Raw genomic sequence first — 14,678 nt, forward strand, 5'->3', positions numbered from 1 at the left:
GAAAATAGTTCACTTTTGGTTTTCTATTTTTCCAAAGTTCATAAGGTGTTTTCTTTATAATGGGTCTTAATAAAACTCTATTTAATATATGACATGAGGTATTGATGGCTTCTCCCCAAAAGTACTTAGGGAGATTACTTTCACATAACATGGTTCTAGCCATTTTCTCTAGAGTTCTATTTTTCCTTTCCACAACTCCATTTTGTTGTGGTGTCCTAGGTGCCGAAAAATTATGAGTTATCCCCTTTTTACTACAAAACTCATCAAATAAATGATTTTCAAATTCGGTTCCATGGTCACTTCTAATAGCTATGACTGAAGTATCTCTAGCATTTGTTACTTCTTTGTGAAATTTCTTGAAGACTGAAAATGCTTGATCCTTATGACCTAAGAACATGACCCAAGTGTATCTAGAATAATCATCTACAATAACTAGACCATATTTATTTCCACCTAGACTTGTGGTTCTAGTTGGTCCGAATAGGTCCATGTGTAGTAGTTCTAGAGGTCTAGAGGTAGAGACACAATTTATAGATTTAAAAGAGTTCCTTGATTGTTTGCCAAATTGACATGCTTCACATATTTTATTCTTTTCAAACTTTAGTTTTGGCAAACCTATTACGGAATCTCTCTTAACTAGTTTTGATATTGTGTCCATGCTTGCATGACCTAACTTACGGTGCCATAACCAACTAGCATCATTATCCTTAGTATCATTAACAACTAAACATGGGTTATGTTTGGCAAGATCCTCAAGGTCTACAACATACACATTCCCACGTCTTATTCCTTTAAAAACTAAACTATTGTCATTTGAGTTGGTTATGATGCATAGTGATGGTTTGAACAAAACATCAAAACCTCTATCACACAATTGACTAATGCTAAGTAAATTATGCTTAAGACCATCAACATATCGAACATTATCAATAAAGGTTGAAGGGGTAATTTGTACTTTACCTATACCAATGATGTGACCTTGGTTATTGTCTCCAAAAGTCACAGCACCTCCCTTCTTAGCTTCAAGGGTGAAGAATTGATCCTTGTCACCCGTCATGTGTCTTGAGCAGCCACTATCCAAGTACCAACAATTTTTGTCGACCTTGGCTGCAAGACACTCCTACACAAGCAAATCATATAATCTTAGGTACCCAAGTTTTCTTGGGTCCTTCATGGTTAGTAATGTTGGTTCCTTTTGGAACCCAAACCCTTTTAATTTTTCTATTAGTTTTTCCTTTTCTATAATCACATACATTTGCTTTGTGTCCTAATGTTCCACAGCAAAAACATGTTATTTTCTTAATTTTACTCTCCCCTGCTTTAACAAAGAAATTACTAAGGAGTTTTTGCTTATTTTTAGGTTTATACCCTAAACCAGCTCTATTGAATACAGCTCGTTGACTATTAAGTATCATATTCAATTTTCAGAACTATATGTAAATTTTTCAACCAAGGGTTTGTATTTTTCAAGTTCATTAGTTAGTTTTTGTTTTTCCGTTTTTAGAGTGTTTAATTCTTTTGTGAGATTCTCGTTCAAGATTTGTTTATTGTTTTTAAGTTCTGAAATTTCCTTAGTTAGTTTATCCTTGTTAAGTTCAGAAATTTCCTTGGCTAGTTTTTCATTATCCTTAGTTAAGGTATTAGATTTTTGAATCAACATTTGATTCCTTGTTTTAAGTTCTACATTTTCTTTAGTGATAGAGTCCTTATCCTTAACTAACTTATCGTATTTGTGGAGGTGAAATTGATTGGTTAGTTTTAGCTCTTTATTCTTAAGATTTATAGCCTTATATTCAACCATTAATTCATTAAATGCATCATACAATTCATCAAAGGTAAAATCTAGATGCGTTTCGGATGATACCTCATTTTCATTTGCCATGAAGCAGAAATTGGCCTTTTCTTCTTGTTCCTCATCCGATGATGATGATGATGAGTCGGAGTCCGATAAGGTGGAGACAAGGGCTTTCTTTTTCTTGTACTTTCTCCCCTTCTTCAGCAAGGGACACTCAGCTCTGATGTGCCCCGGCTTCTTGCACTCATAGCATCCAATCCCCTCATTTTCCCTTTCCTTACCCTTATCCTTGTGATAGGAACTTGAGGGGCCTCTCCTTTGATGAAAGGACTTCTTCCGGTTGATGAATTTTCTGAACTTGCGCACGAGAAGAGCCTCATCATCATCTCCCTCATGATCTTCTTCTTCACTGCTGCTACTGCAAGACAAGTCTTTGTTAGAAGATGTAGATTTGAGAGCTATTACCTTTTTCTTATGGGTGGACTCTTCTTCGCTGTGTTGTTTCATTGTGAGCTCGTGCGTCATTAGGGATCCAAGAAGCTCCTCAAGTGGAAGCTTGTTCAAGTCCTTGGCTTCTTGGATTGCCGTCACCTTGGCTTCCCATGACCTTGGTAGACAGCGAAGAATCTTCCTGACAAGCTCACTGTTAGTATAATTTTTGCCAAGGCTTTTTAGGCCATTGACAATATCAGTAAATCTAGTGAACATGCAGGTGATTGTTTCATTAGAATCCATCTTAAATAATTCATACTTATGAACTAATATATTTATTTTGGATTCTTTGACTTGATTCGTGCCCTCATGGGTCACTTCAAGTCTATCCCAAATCTCTTTTGCAGAATTGCAGGTGGAGACTCTATTGAATTCATTTCTATCTAATGCACAGTAGAGCACATTCATTGCTTTGGCATTGAGTTGTGCCTTCCTAAAGTCATTGTCATCCCAATCCTTTTCAAGTTTGGGTATAGTGACACCCTCTACATAGATGGATGGGATGTAGGGTCCATTTAGTATAATGGTCCACATCTCATAGTCTTGGGCTTGGATAAATATTATCATCCTAGCCTTCCAATATGAGTAGTCGGATCCATTAAAGAATGGGGGTCTTTGGGTGGACTGGCCCTCAATGTGGGAAGATCCAAATGGGGTTGTCATTTTGATCTTTTACTCTTAGGGTAAAAGAGTTCCGGCTCTGATACCACTTGTTGCCCAGATAGACAATCCAAGAGGGGGGTGAATTGGGTTTTAAAATAATTTTGCAATTAAAACGTTTGTGGATGACTAATTAATACTTTTGCAAGATGATTAATTAGTTGTTATGTGCTGTGAGTGAAATGTGAGTAAGAGAGAGAGACACAAGCAATCACAAACACAATGTTTTTATAGTGGTTCGGAGCTAACCCTTGCTCCTACGTCCACTCCCCAAGTCTCACTTGGAAATTCACTATAACCCCTCGGATTACAGCCGGTTGTTTTACAAGCTCACAACCCAACTTGTTGTTTTACGAGGTCACAACGAACTCGGTCGGTTTTTCCAGGCTCACCGACTAGAACCACCCGATTGTTTTTCCGGGATCACAATCGAACCCTTACACGTTGGTTTTACCCTCGGCTCACCAACCAACCTCTACACCCTTGATTCAATCCCCCGATTGAATCAAGTGACAAGAAAACAGTTTATAAAGAATACAAGAATAGCTTCTTGAAAAGCAAATATAAACAATATAACTAAAGAAGAGTTAGAAGCCCTCAAACAGATTTTTAGATTTGAGGAAGGAGGCTTCTCGAACTCTGCAATCTCCTCGTGAGTGGGAAGAAGATTTGTTATCAGATGAGGAGCCTTGAATGCGAAGAAGACGTTGGGAGTATGGACTTCAATGCACTTCTTCCTTCTTTCTCTTGTATTTACTCTAGAAAGGCTTTGGTAGGTGAAAATCACTTTTGCTTTGAATGGAGTCCCTCTTTCTTATTTTGCTACAGTCCTCTGTGGCTATTTAAGCCATTCTCCACGGAAACTAGCCGTTAGACACACTTTTCTAGCCGTTCTGCACATTCTGCACATCCTGACAATGTGTCCGTTGGGATCGGAGTCGACTCGACTGTAGCAGGAGTCGACTCATGCTTTTCTGGAGTCGGTTCGGCAACTGTTCCAGATTTAAATTAAAGTGGTCTTCTCGACTGGGAGTCGACTCGACTTAACCCAGAGTCGACTCCCCAAAGTCTGGAGCTGACTTGGCATTTTTGAAGTCGGCTCATGCCAAGGAATCCATGGATGTATTCTTCAACTTGGCTCACTCGAGTCGACTCGTGAAATCTGGGAGTCGACTCGGTGCTCAGAGACCGAACTCCCGATCTTCTGTCTTTTGGCTCGTCCAGTCTTGGAGTCGACTCGAACTGTTCCGGAGTCGACTCGGCTCTCAGTATCCGGAAAACAGTTCTCTGTCTTTTTGGAGTAGCGCTGCCTTGGAGTCGACTCGAACTTTCTTGGAGTTGACTCGCGTCTCAGAGACACAAATACTGTCTTCTGTCTTTTTGAGGTCGCGTTGTCTCGGAGTCGACTCGGCCTTTGCGGGAGTCGACTCGGCCCTCAGTGTCCGAAAGTTGCTCTCTGACTTTTGCCTTGTATTACACTGAGAGTCGACTCTCACTTTCTTTGGAGTCGACCTGCCAACCATCGGAGTCGACTCGCGTTCCTCAGGAGTCGACTCGGCTCTCAGGGTCCGAAAACTGCTCTCTGACTTTTTGTCTGTAACTCCCTGGAGTCGACTCATACTACCCTGGAGTCGACTCGGCTAGCATCGGAGTCGACTCGCGCACTTCAGGAGTCGACTCGCTGACAGGTTCTGAGTTGGGTCTTTTTGTTTGTCTGTCTGTTTTTAGTCGGAGTCGACTCGTAATGTTCCGGAGTCGACTCGAGCCTGTGCCAATGCTTCTGATACGCTTGGAGTCGACTCGTAATATCCCGGAGTCGACTCGAGTCTCAGACTTTGGTTCATATAGACTTCTTAACTTATCCAAATTGTCTTGAACCAAATCTAGAGACTCTTAACTATAAATTTACAAGATTTTCACTGAAATACTAGATTGAATTCATTAGTAAACATAAGATATACTCAAATGCTTTGAGCTCATCAAAATCAAATAGGGTTACAATCAATCACTCCACACTATCCCTATAGATCTTTATACCAAGTATATAGGATGCTTCTCCCAAGTCTTTCATGGAAAAGCTTTTTGATAGCCAAGTCTTGACCGATTGTAACATTGGAATATCATTTCCAATGATTAGTATGTCATCTACATACAATATTAAGAAGACAACGACACTCCCACTAGTCTTCTTGTACACACATGGTTCATCCACATTTTTGATAAAACCAAACTCTTTGACTGTTGTATCAAAACGGATGTTCCAACTCCTCGATGCTTGCTTTAATCCATAAATGGATCTCTTAAGCTTGCATACTTGATTTGCTCTCCCACTTGAGACAAATCCTTCTGGCTGTGTCATGTAAACCTCTTCCTCAAGATAACCATTAAGGAAGGCGGTTTTGACATCCATCTGCCAAATTTCATAATCATAGTATGCAGCTATTGCAAGCAAAATCCAAATAGATTTAAGCATGGCAACTGGTGAAAAAGTTTCATCATAGTCAATTCCTTGCTTTTGCCTAAAATCTTTTGCCACCAATCTAGCCTTGTAGGTTTCTACTTGGCCATATGCTCCAATCTTCTTCTTATAGACCCATTTGCAACCTATAGGGTTTACACCTTCTGGTGCATCAACCAAAGTCCATACTTGGTTGGTATACATAGAGTCTATTTCGGATTTCATAGCTTCTAACCATTTGTTAGAGTCATTACTCATGATAGCTTCCGAATAGGTCAGAGGATCATCATTTTCGACGATGTGGGCTTCATCATTCTCAATGATAAACCCATACCTCTTAGGTGCATTTCGCACTCTATCTGACCTTTGGAGAGGAGATGTGTGTTGTGGTTGTACTTCATCAATGGGTACATCTGGTCGAAGAATTTCTTGTGTTTCTATTTGTAGGTCTTGAACTTCATTAAGTTCAATTCTTCTTTCACTGCCCTTTTCTAAGATAAATTCTTTTTCTAAGAAAGTGGCATGCCTACTAACAAATACCTTTTGTTCAGTAGGGTGATAGAAGAGATATCCAATACTTTCTTTGGAATAACCTATAAATGTACATTTATCTGATCTAGCACTTAGCTTATGTCCAAAATTTCTTTTGACATATGCTTGACAGCCCCATATTTTAAAATATTTAAGATTGGGATTTCTACCTCTCCATATCTCATATGGAGTACTAGATACAGATTTTGAAGGTATCCTGTTTAGCACATATGTAGCAGTTTCTAAGGCATAACCCCAGAAGGAAATAGGAAGATCTGTAAAGCACATCATGGACCTTACCATATCTAATAGAGTACGATTCCTCCGTTCAGCTACACCATTTAGTTGTGGCGTATACGGAGGTGTCCATTCAGAGAGAATACCCTTTTTTTTAAGATGATTTAAAAATTCACTAGAAAGGTATTCACCTCCTCGATCAGATCGAAGGATTTTAATACACTTTCCGGTTTGTTTTTCAACCATACTTTGATACTCTTTAAACTTATCAAAGGCTTCGGATTTATGTTTCATAAGATACACAAATCCGAACCTTGATAAATCATCAGTGAATGTGATGAAGTAAGAGTATCCACCTCTAGCTGGAGTTGTCATAGGACCACATACATCTGTATGTATAAGTCCTAATAACTCACTTGCCCTTTCTCCATGTCCAGTGAATGGAGACTTGGTCATTTTTTCCATAAGACAAGATTCACAAGTTCCTAATGATTCATAATCATAAGGATCAAAGAACTCTTCTTTGTATAACTTGTTGATTTTTGATTTACTTATGTGACCAAGTCGGCAATGCCAAAGGAGGGTATTATTCACTTCCTCTCTCTTTCTTTTATTGCTTTTATTAATATGAAAGACATTGTCATTAAGTAATAAAACTAGAAGACCATTTTCCATAATGCCATTGCAAAGATGCTTATTAGAAAAATAAATAGAGCAACCATTGCCCTTTCCATTAATTTCAAAACCTTTCTTTAACAACAAAGGAATGGAAATTACATTTCTAATAATTTTGGGCATATAATAACAATCTTCTAATTGTAGGAGCTTTTCCGAAGGCAATTCCAAGTTGTAGGTTTCAACAGCTTCAGCCTGGATGGACTCTCCTCCAGCGCCATATAGCTCGAAGTCACCTTTCTTCAAAATTTTAATTTTCTGTAGTCCATGCAAAGATTTGCAAATGTGAAAACCATAGCCGGTATCCAATACCCATAAATTTGAATTTGAAGAACTTAATGACAAGTTGGCACTTAACATAAACATACCTTTTGATGCAACTCTTGCATCGGTCTTCATACTTGCAAGAAAACTCTTGCAATTCCTTTTCCAGTGGCCAGCTTTGCCGCAATGAAAACAGGTACTTGATCCGGAGTTTTTCTTTCCTTTTTTCTTTTTGATGCTACTCTTGGGGTTCAATCGTTTCTTAGAACCCTTATTTTCCGATTTCCTCATAGAGGTGCTATTTATAAGAAGGAGTGGACCTTTATCCTTCTTAATATGCCCTTCAGCTGTTTTGAGCATATTTAACAGCTCGGGCAGGGAGGTGTTCAGCTTGTTCATGTGAAAGTTCACAACAAACTGAGAGAATGAATCAGGCAGTGATTGCAGGATGAAATCCTGACTGAGCTCACTATCCATAGCAAAACCTAATTGACTTAATCTGGTGATCAAGTCTATAACCATAAGAACATGGTTTTGCACTGGAGTTCCTTCATTCATTCTAGCACGGAACAACTGCTTAGATATCTCATACCTAGCAGTCCTGCTTTGTTCTCCATACAACTCTTTTAAATTGAGAAGTATGGATTGAGTGTCCATGCCTTCATGTTGCCTCTGTAATTCATTGCTCATAGAGGCAAGTATGATACATTTGACAGTCACACTGTCATTTTTCCACATCTTATGTGTGGCAACCTCCTCTTCTGTAACATCATCCCCTAGATCTCCAAGATCAGGGGTTTCAAGTATATAGGAAATTTTCTCCTGAGTGAGTACTATCTTTAAATTCCTCAACCAGTCCACATAGTTTGGTCCGGTCAACTTGTTGGCATCTAAGATGCCTCTTAGTGAAAGTGAAGAAGCCATTTAACAATTCTACATATGCAAGAACAAAACTAATATAAGCAGACCAATCATGATGACATGTTTGCAACTAGATAAGGACTTTAATCTAATTTGTCTCCTACTATTTTTATCGAATATCATATCCCTCTCCTATGATAAACGTGAAAATATAATTTTTCTTAGTAGGGTTGAGATCCTAATTCATCATAAAAAGCCTTGTGTTTACACAACAAACTCTTATGAGTTCAAAGGTAGGAAACTCTTTCCAATTGCATCTCATGCAATTCTCAACTTTATCTTGTCCTCTTAAAATACTTATTGCCTTGTGTTAGCACAACAAACAATAATATTTTAATTAAGTCAAACCCTTTATTTCCATATAGTCATATTCGAATAATATTGCCCTTGTGGTTGCACAACAAGGCAATATATTAAAATATGCCATAAGCATCTTAATGCACCAAGACAGTATAACATCAGTCCCCATTGCAAGTCTTGTGTTAGCACAACAAACTAGCATGGATCTTGACATAATAATATCGAGGCATGAAGGAAGGCTATCAATAGTGTTATATCAATATTAAGCTTATCCATAATAGGCAATCAAATAATTGGCCAGGTAAGCAGGTGGGAGGCTCCCCTTACTCAGAGAGTAAGGTCCTAATTAAGTAACCACCTTTAGTGCTTTTCTTAGACACCAATTAGATTAATTGTTCTAGAATGGGTTAGCTCAAAGTCTTTCAACACTATGACTTAATATAATTTTTATTGAGGGCTTACTAGTCTCTAGCACATTCTTTAATTGTAACATATATTTAACATGTCTAAAATAAACTATTATGCATCATGGCTATCTCATAGCATGTATAAATCATAAGCAATTAATTAATATGCTTCAACATATTTTCATATGGAAAATTTCATATCATGATATTTTATTACATAACATATCATATATGAATCATATATTTCAGCATTTCATTAAGCATATAACATTACTGTCTCATAGTAAATTAATAATCATACATCATGCATTATTATTTGATTCAACCAATTAAGGATGGCTCTGATACCACTGAAGGGTTTTAGCATGTTATAATGCGCAGCGGAAGCTAGGGATTTTAAAAATTTCTTAATAAAGTTCCTATGCATGAAACCTTTTTAAGCCTAGATCACCTTAATGATTATAATCAAATGATATAAAATAAATGCAGAATTAGTAGAATACCTCAAACGCTAATCCAAAGTGTACAATCTCCACGAGGCGTCCAAGTGTCCGCCCTCCAATGGTGATCCACACGAAAAACTTGATCAAGACTTTAGCTCCAAAGACTTTTGATCCTTAATGCAGAATTCTTCTAAAGAACTCTAATGGCTTGCTTTCCTTCCTTTCTATTTTCCTTTAGCCTTCTAAAATCACTTCTAATCCTTTTGTCCTAAAGAAGACCACCTTGTCTTGGCTTAGGACACACTAGAAGCAATGCTAGAAAGAAAGAAACTAATGTAAGAAAGAAAGAAGAGAGGAGTGGGGTGGAATTGGAATGATGAAACCCATGGAGTGCTAACCTATTTATAATAGGTGTAGGGATGCATCTCCAAGGGATGCATCCCATCCACACATCCTCTCATGAAAGGGCATCATCTAAAGGGCCATATCAAATAAGAGGAGGTGCAGATCAAGTGAGGAGGTGTATCAAATGATATGTCCTTTCATGTGGTGCCATATTTTGACCAAGTCAACATCACATGCTAATCACATGTCCATCATGCCTCACCTCTTGATCTTTCATGATGATGATCCAAGGGCTCCAATGCAAGGCGCCATTCACTTGACCCATTATGTCTTCATCCAATGGTGGGATTAAGATCCAATGGTCAATTATGATAGCCATCCTCTAACCCAATCCAATTGGGTTAAACCAACTCTCCATTATGTCTTCATCCAACGGTAGATCAAGATCTAACGGTCTAGATTGAATGATTTATTAAATCTAATCCAATTAGACTCAAACCAAGCCAATTATGTGCCAACTCTTGGCTAACCCATATTAGAATATGATCTAATCAAATTAGATCAATTAAGAATCAGATTCGAATCCAATTCGAATCAGGAGCTAAGGTTTGCAACACCTGCTAGGATGTTTATCTTGCAAACATGATCTAATCCAATTAGACCCTTGATAAGTTTCCTTGTGTGTGACCCATTGGGTTCCATACTTAGCCAGCAATAGGTGTGAGTGCGAGTTGACCCAACTTGATTAGAACTCTTCTAATCGATTTAAGTCCAAACTGCGCGAACCCGAACTTAATAATTAGAATCCTTTCTAATTGGTGATCGAATTAAACTCTTTAATTTGATCAAACCTATAAAACAAGATTGACGTCTAGCAACGTGTCATGTCTACCCGGAAAATATGAAATTTGGTGGAAATACCAAAAATACCCTTCAGTGGCAAGTTACCATGCAATTCAATCCTTTAATCAAACTGCATCCCAAATATGTATATGAGTATGAATATATGTCAAACTCAATTTCATATTCATATTTTTCTCAATCTTTTAATGATAATTCAAATAATGAAACATTAGAAACTCTTTCTAATTTTCATTCTGCTTTGATCAAAGGCTTCCTGAATTATCATATGATTAGAATAAATAGGATGCTATCTTCTCTTACTAGAAGTTATTAATTCCTTGTTGACCTACTCATAATATTCGTACACAATTCACCATATCCAGAAGACCTCGTACATAACTTATTGTCATGAATGAGTGTAAACCAAAATATGGGTTCATGTGCACAAGATACCATGGTGATCTCAGGTCATAGGATCAGTTGCACAACTCCCACTAAGAGAATCATCTTTTGACATGTAAGTAAGACTTCATAAGATTTCTCTTTGTAGGTCAATTCAGTGAACTCATTCCTCTAATGAGCACCCACATCTTTGTATTAGTGTCTCCACACAAATGATTGTGAGATCAATCATCCTCTGCATCGAGCATACATAAGACATGCCAGTCTTTCCGGTAATCATTGATCCCCGACTCAATATACCAATGACTGGGAATATTTAAGATTAGGATTTTAGGATTTTAAGTCTCACTAGTATGATCTCATCATAGTCTTAAAACCATTGCCCTAATCTAAGGAGTTTATCATAATCAACAGCATATGATAAAACATAACGCCTTTATTCATATTTAAATGTCATGTACATGATTTGGACAAATTAAAAGAAAAAAACCTTTCGCAATACATATTGCGATTGGCTTGTAGGGCATCTACTCTTTCAGTCACGCCATCAGCACTAGGCGCGCGCGGGGCTGGCACGCGTGGGGGCTTGGTCCATGCGCAGGCTGGGCGCAGCCGGCGCACAGCAGGGCCAAGCACTGCAGGGCCGTGCGCAGGCGGGCGCACGGCTATTTGACTCTGGCCAGGCCGGGCAAGGCCGGGCGCGGGGCGCGCGCGCGCTGGGCGGACGCGGCGCAGAGCGCGCATGACTGCGGGGCCAGGCGCTGGCCGGGCGGGCGCAAGGCGCGCGCAGGCCAGGCCAAGCGCAGGCGGCGAGGTTGGCTTCACCGAACCTCGCCCGGACTTGCATCAGGCCGTGCGCAGGCGCGCGCACGGCTGGCCGAGGCTGCAGCGGGCTGCGCGCGGGCGGCGCGCAGACAGCCAGACTTGGCGAGGTTGGGCGCACCGAACCTCGCCAAGACCAGTGGACCGTGCGCAGGCGCGCGCGCGGTCAGGTGTCTTGCCGCGGAAACGGCGGGCGCGCACAGGCGCGCGGGCCAGGCTTGGGCGCGCGCGGGCTCAGCGCCAATGAGGCGCGCGGCACTTGGGCGTGCGGTCAGGCGGGCGGAAGACAGGCGCCGAACCAAGGGACCAGCGGCCAGACCATGGCACATGGCGCTGCTGGCTGGTCTGGACACGCGGGCGGACAAGCTTCCAGCCTGCTGGGCGGCGCTGCTGGCTGGTCTGGACACACGGGCGGACAGGGATCCAACCTGCTGGGCGGCTGGAATGGCAAAGCCAATTGGGCTGGCTGACATGGCAAATCTGGTTGGCTGACTTGGCAGCCAGCACATGGAGGACTCAAGAAGTAGTTGCTGAGATGGTTAAGTTAGTTGAGAGGTTGGAACGAACTAACTAAATTAGTTGGGGAGTTAGGGGGTTGCAACCAATTCGGGTAAGGAGTTAGGCTCCAAACCTTGACCTATAAAAAGGTTTGGGTTAGGGCCGAATGAGGGTGATAAAAAAGGGAGCTAAGTGAGTGACTTAGTGAGCTATTTTGGGAAGTCCTTAGAGTCCTTGTAATCAGCCAAGGCTGAAGTAAGTAGGCCACTTAGGAGGAGCCTAAGTTCTGGCCGAGTGAGGGACTTGGGGTTCCAAGGGGATTGTGCTAGCGCCGGGTGAAGGCAAGTGCAGTCCACGGCCAAAGGGAGGTTTGGCCGGGCCAATGTGTGGGCCAAGGAGGGTTTTGGGGTTAGCTTGAGTCCTTGTGAGTGGGCAAAGCTATGCTCTCGGCTTGTGAGAGTAATTACTTGTGTTTTGAGTGAATACAAGTCCCTTTCCCTTCATCCTCATGTCTTACATTGTATTGGGTGTTTGAGGGGTTTCGGCCAAGTGTCAAAAGGTCTGAAACAAAGGTGCATGCGGGCTGATCCTGACGAAAAGAAGTGCACGAGGCTGAGCTAGGAAAAGAAGGCCAAGATTCCTGGTTGCCGCACACCGTGAGCGAGGGAATTAGAAAAAAATCGGTTGCCCTATTCCGACCCCACAAAGGTGTGACACCCAGCTTTTTCCTTTAAGATCTTAACCCTTTTATTTAGGTAGGCCCAAGCCACAACACATCTCCCATCATGACCATCAAATTCACATCCAACGGCCATAATCCTACTCCAGATCGATTCCCGTCGCGTCTGGACGCGCACCCGTACCGACTTCAACGCCTCTGTCTCAAGCCCCTATGCAACCATCCCGTCTCCAACTCTAACCCTAACCCTAACACTAACCCTAATCCCCAAATAAATCGAACCCAATTCCCGTAAACCCTAATCCAATTTGGTCTCCAGTACCTTCTGTTCTCCGGGAAGCCAAGACGACGACGACGATGGCGTCCACCGCCGAAGACGACGAGCGCGACGCCGCCGTCTACGACGAAGATGACGACGACGACTCTGACGATGGCGTCGACTCCGACGAGGAGTACGACGACGACGTCGTCGCCGACGGCCACTTGGCGGCGCCGCCTGCCCCTCCGCCCCCCGCCGCTGCCGCAGACCAGCAAATACTCCGTTCCTCCTCCTCCTCCTCCGTCCCCAATCCTAACCGAAATCCTTCCGCCTCCTTTCCCAACCCCCAGAACGGCGCCGGCGGCGGGGCCTGGGGCGTCGCCTTCGTGGCCTCTCCCGACGGAAAGCGCCAGAGGATCTCCCCTCCGGGGGAGGAGAGGAAGCCCCCGGCGGTGGCGTACGACGAGTCGCGGCGCATATTCCAGAAGCTATGGACGGATGCGGACGAGATCACGATTCTGCAAGGGTTCTTGGAGTTCACGTCGCAGCGAGGGACGACGCACGCCAACTACCAGCACGACACGGGGCCCTTCTACGACCAGATCAAGAGCCGCCTTCAGCTGGAATTCAACAAGAACCAGCTGGTCGAGAAGCTCCGCCGCCTGAAGAAGAAGTACCGCAACATGGTAAGCCGGATCGCGGCCGGGAAGGAGTTTGTCTTCAAGAGCCCCCACGACAAGGCTACCTTCGAGATCGCCAGCAAGATCTGGAGCCCCAGCTTCAAGAAGACCCGCAACCGGGACTCCTGCAATGCGCCCAACCTCCAGCTTCAAGAAAGAAGCAATCTTGTCCCCGTCCAGGTCGCCGAGGACGTCGCGCTGAGCTCCGATCAGATGATGTCGATGTCTCGGAGAAAGAGATCGGATGGAGAGGTGGCGCGGGAGATGGAGGTGGCCGTGGCTACTCCGGTGGTCTTTGTCCCCGTGGTACAGCAGACGCCATGCGCATCCGCTCCGATCCAAATGCCAGTCTTATCGAGCAGACAGTGAAGAGCTGCCTCTCGCCTTTGTTCAAGGAACTGCTTCAATATGCCATTGGAGGGCCGTGTGTGCCGGGAGGGGCTGGTGATGGGGGAGCGGCGCTGAATCCTCTTCTGCTGAGCAGTGCGGGCGGCTCAGGGCAGTGCAGGTGGACGAGAAGTGGAGAGAGCAGCAGATTCTGGAGCTGGAGGTGTACTTGAAGCGGGTGGAGCTTGTTCATGAGCAGGTAAAATCGAAACTTGAGGAGCTTAGGTCGATGGGGAGCAGCTGATCAGCGGTTTTCTTCACAGAAAAAAAAAGAAAAGAAAAAAACTTGATGCTTAAGCTGTCATACTTTTACTAATTTATGGTAGCATGTTAGATCTTCTTTGTTTTGTTGAAAGGTATAGAGAACATTTGAAACAATGCTGCTTTTCTTTTTCTTTTTCCTATTTTTCTTTTTTCTTTTTCTTTTCATCCTTTGTTTATAAAATCCTCTCCTTTCTGTGAGTTTTCTTTGAGTTCAGTTTCTTTGGTTGCTGTGGTCCAAAACTTTCATAAACAATGAACTGGAGGAATCCTGGAAAGAGAAGGGGTGAGAACAGCTATCATTTGTGTATATATTCAA

The 14,678-nt window shown here is 42.3% G+C and overlaps 1 protein-coding gene across 1 annotated transcript; it reads left to right on the forward strand.

Moving 5' to 3' along the window:
* The first annotated feature begins 12,959 nt into the window (after positions 1-12,959).
* Positions 12,960-14,642, forward strand: LOC103697032 (probable transcription factor At5g28040). Its single transcript, XM_039122950.1, has 2 exons — positions 12,960-14,076; positions 14,165-14,642. Exons 1-2 carry the CDS (start codon positions 13,130-13,132, stop codon positions 14,340-14,342), a joined length of 1,125 nt encoding a protein of 374 aa, XP_038978878.1. The 5' UTR covers positions 12,960-13,129; the 3' UTR covers positions 14,343-14,642.
* Positions 14,643-14,678: the final 36 nt, after the last annotated feature.

This window comes from Phoenix dactylifera, unplaced genomic scaffold (assembly GCF_009389715.1).
Source record: "Phoenix dactylifera cultivar Barhee BC4 unplaced genomic scaffold, palm_55x_up_171113_PBpolish2nd_filt_p 001904F, whole genome shotgun sequence".
Taxonomy (NCBI): domain Eukaryota; kingdom Viridiplantae; phylum Streptophyta; class Magnoliopsida; order Arecales; family Arecaceae; genus Phoenix; species Phoenix dactylifera.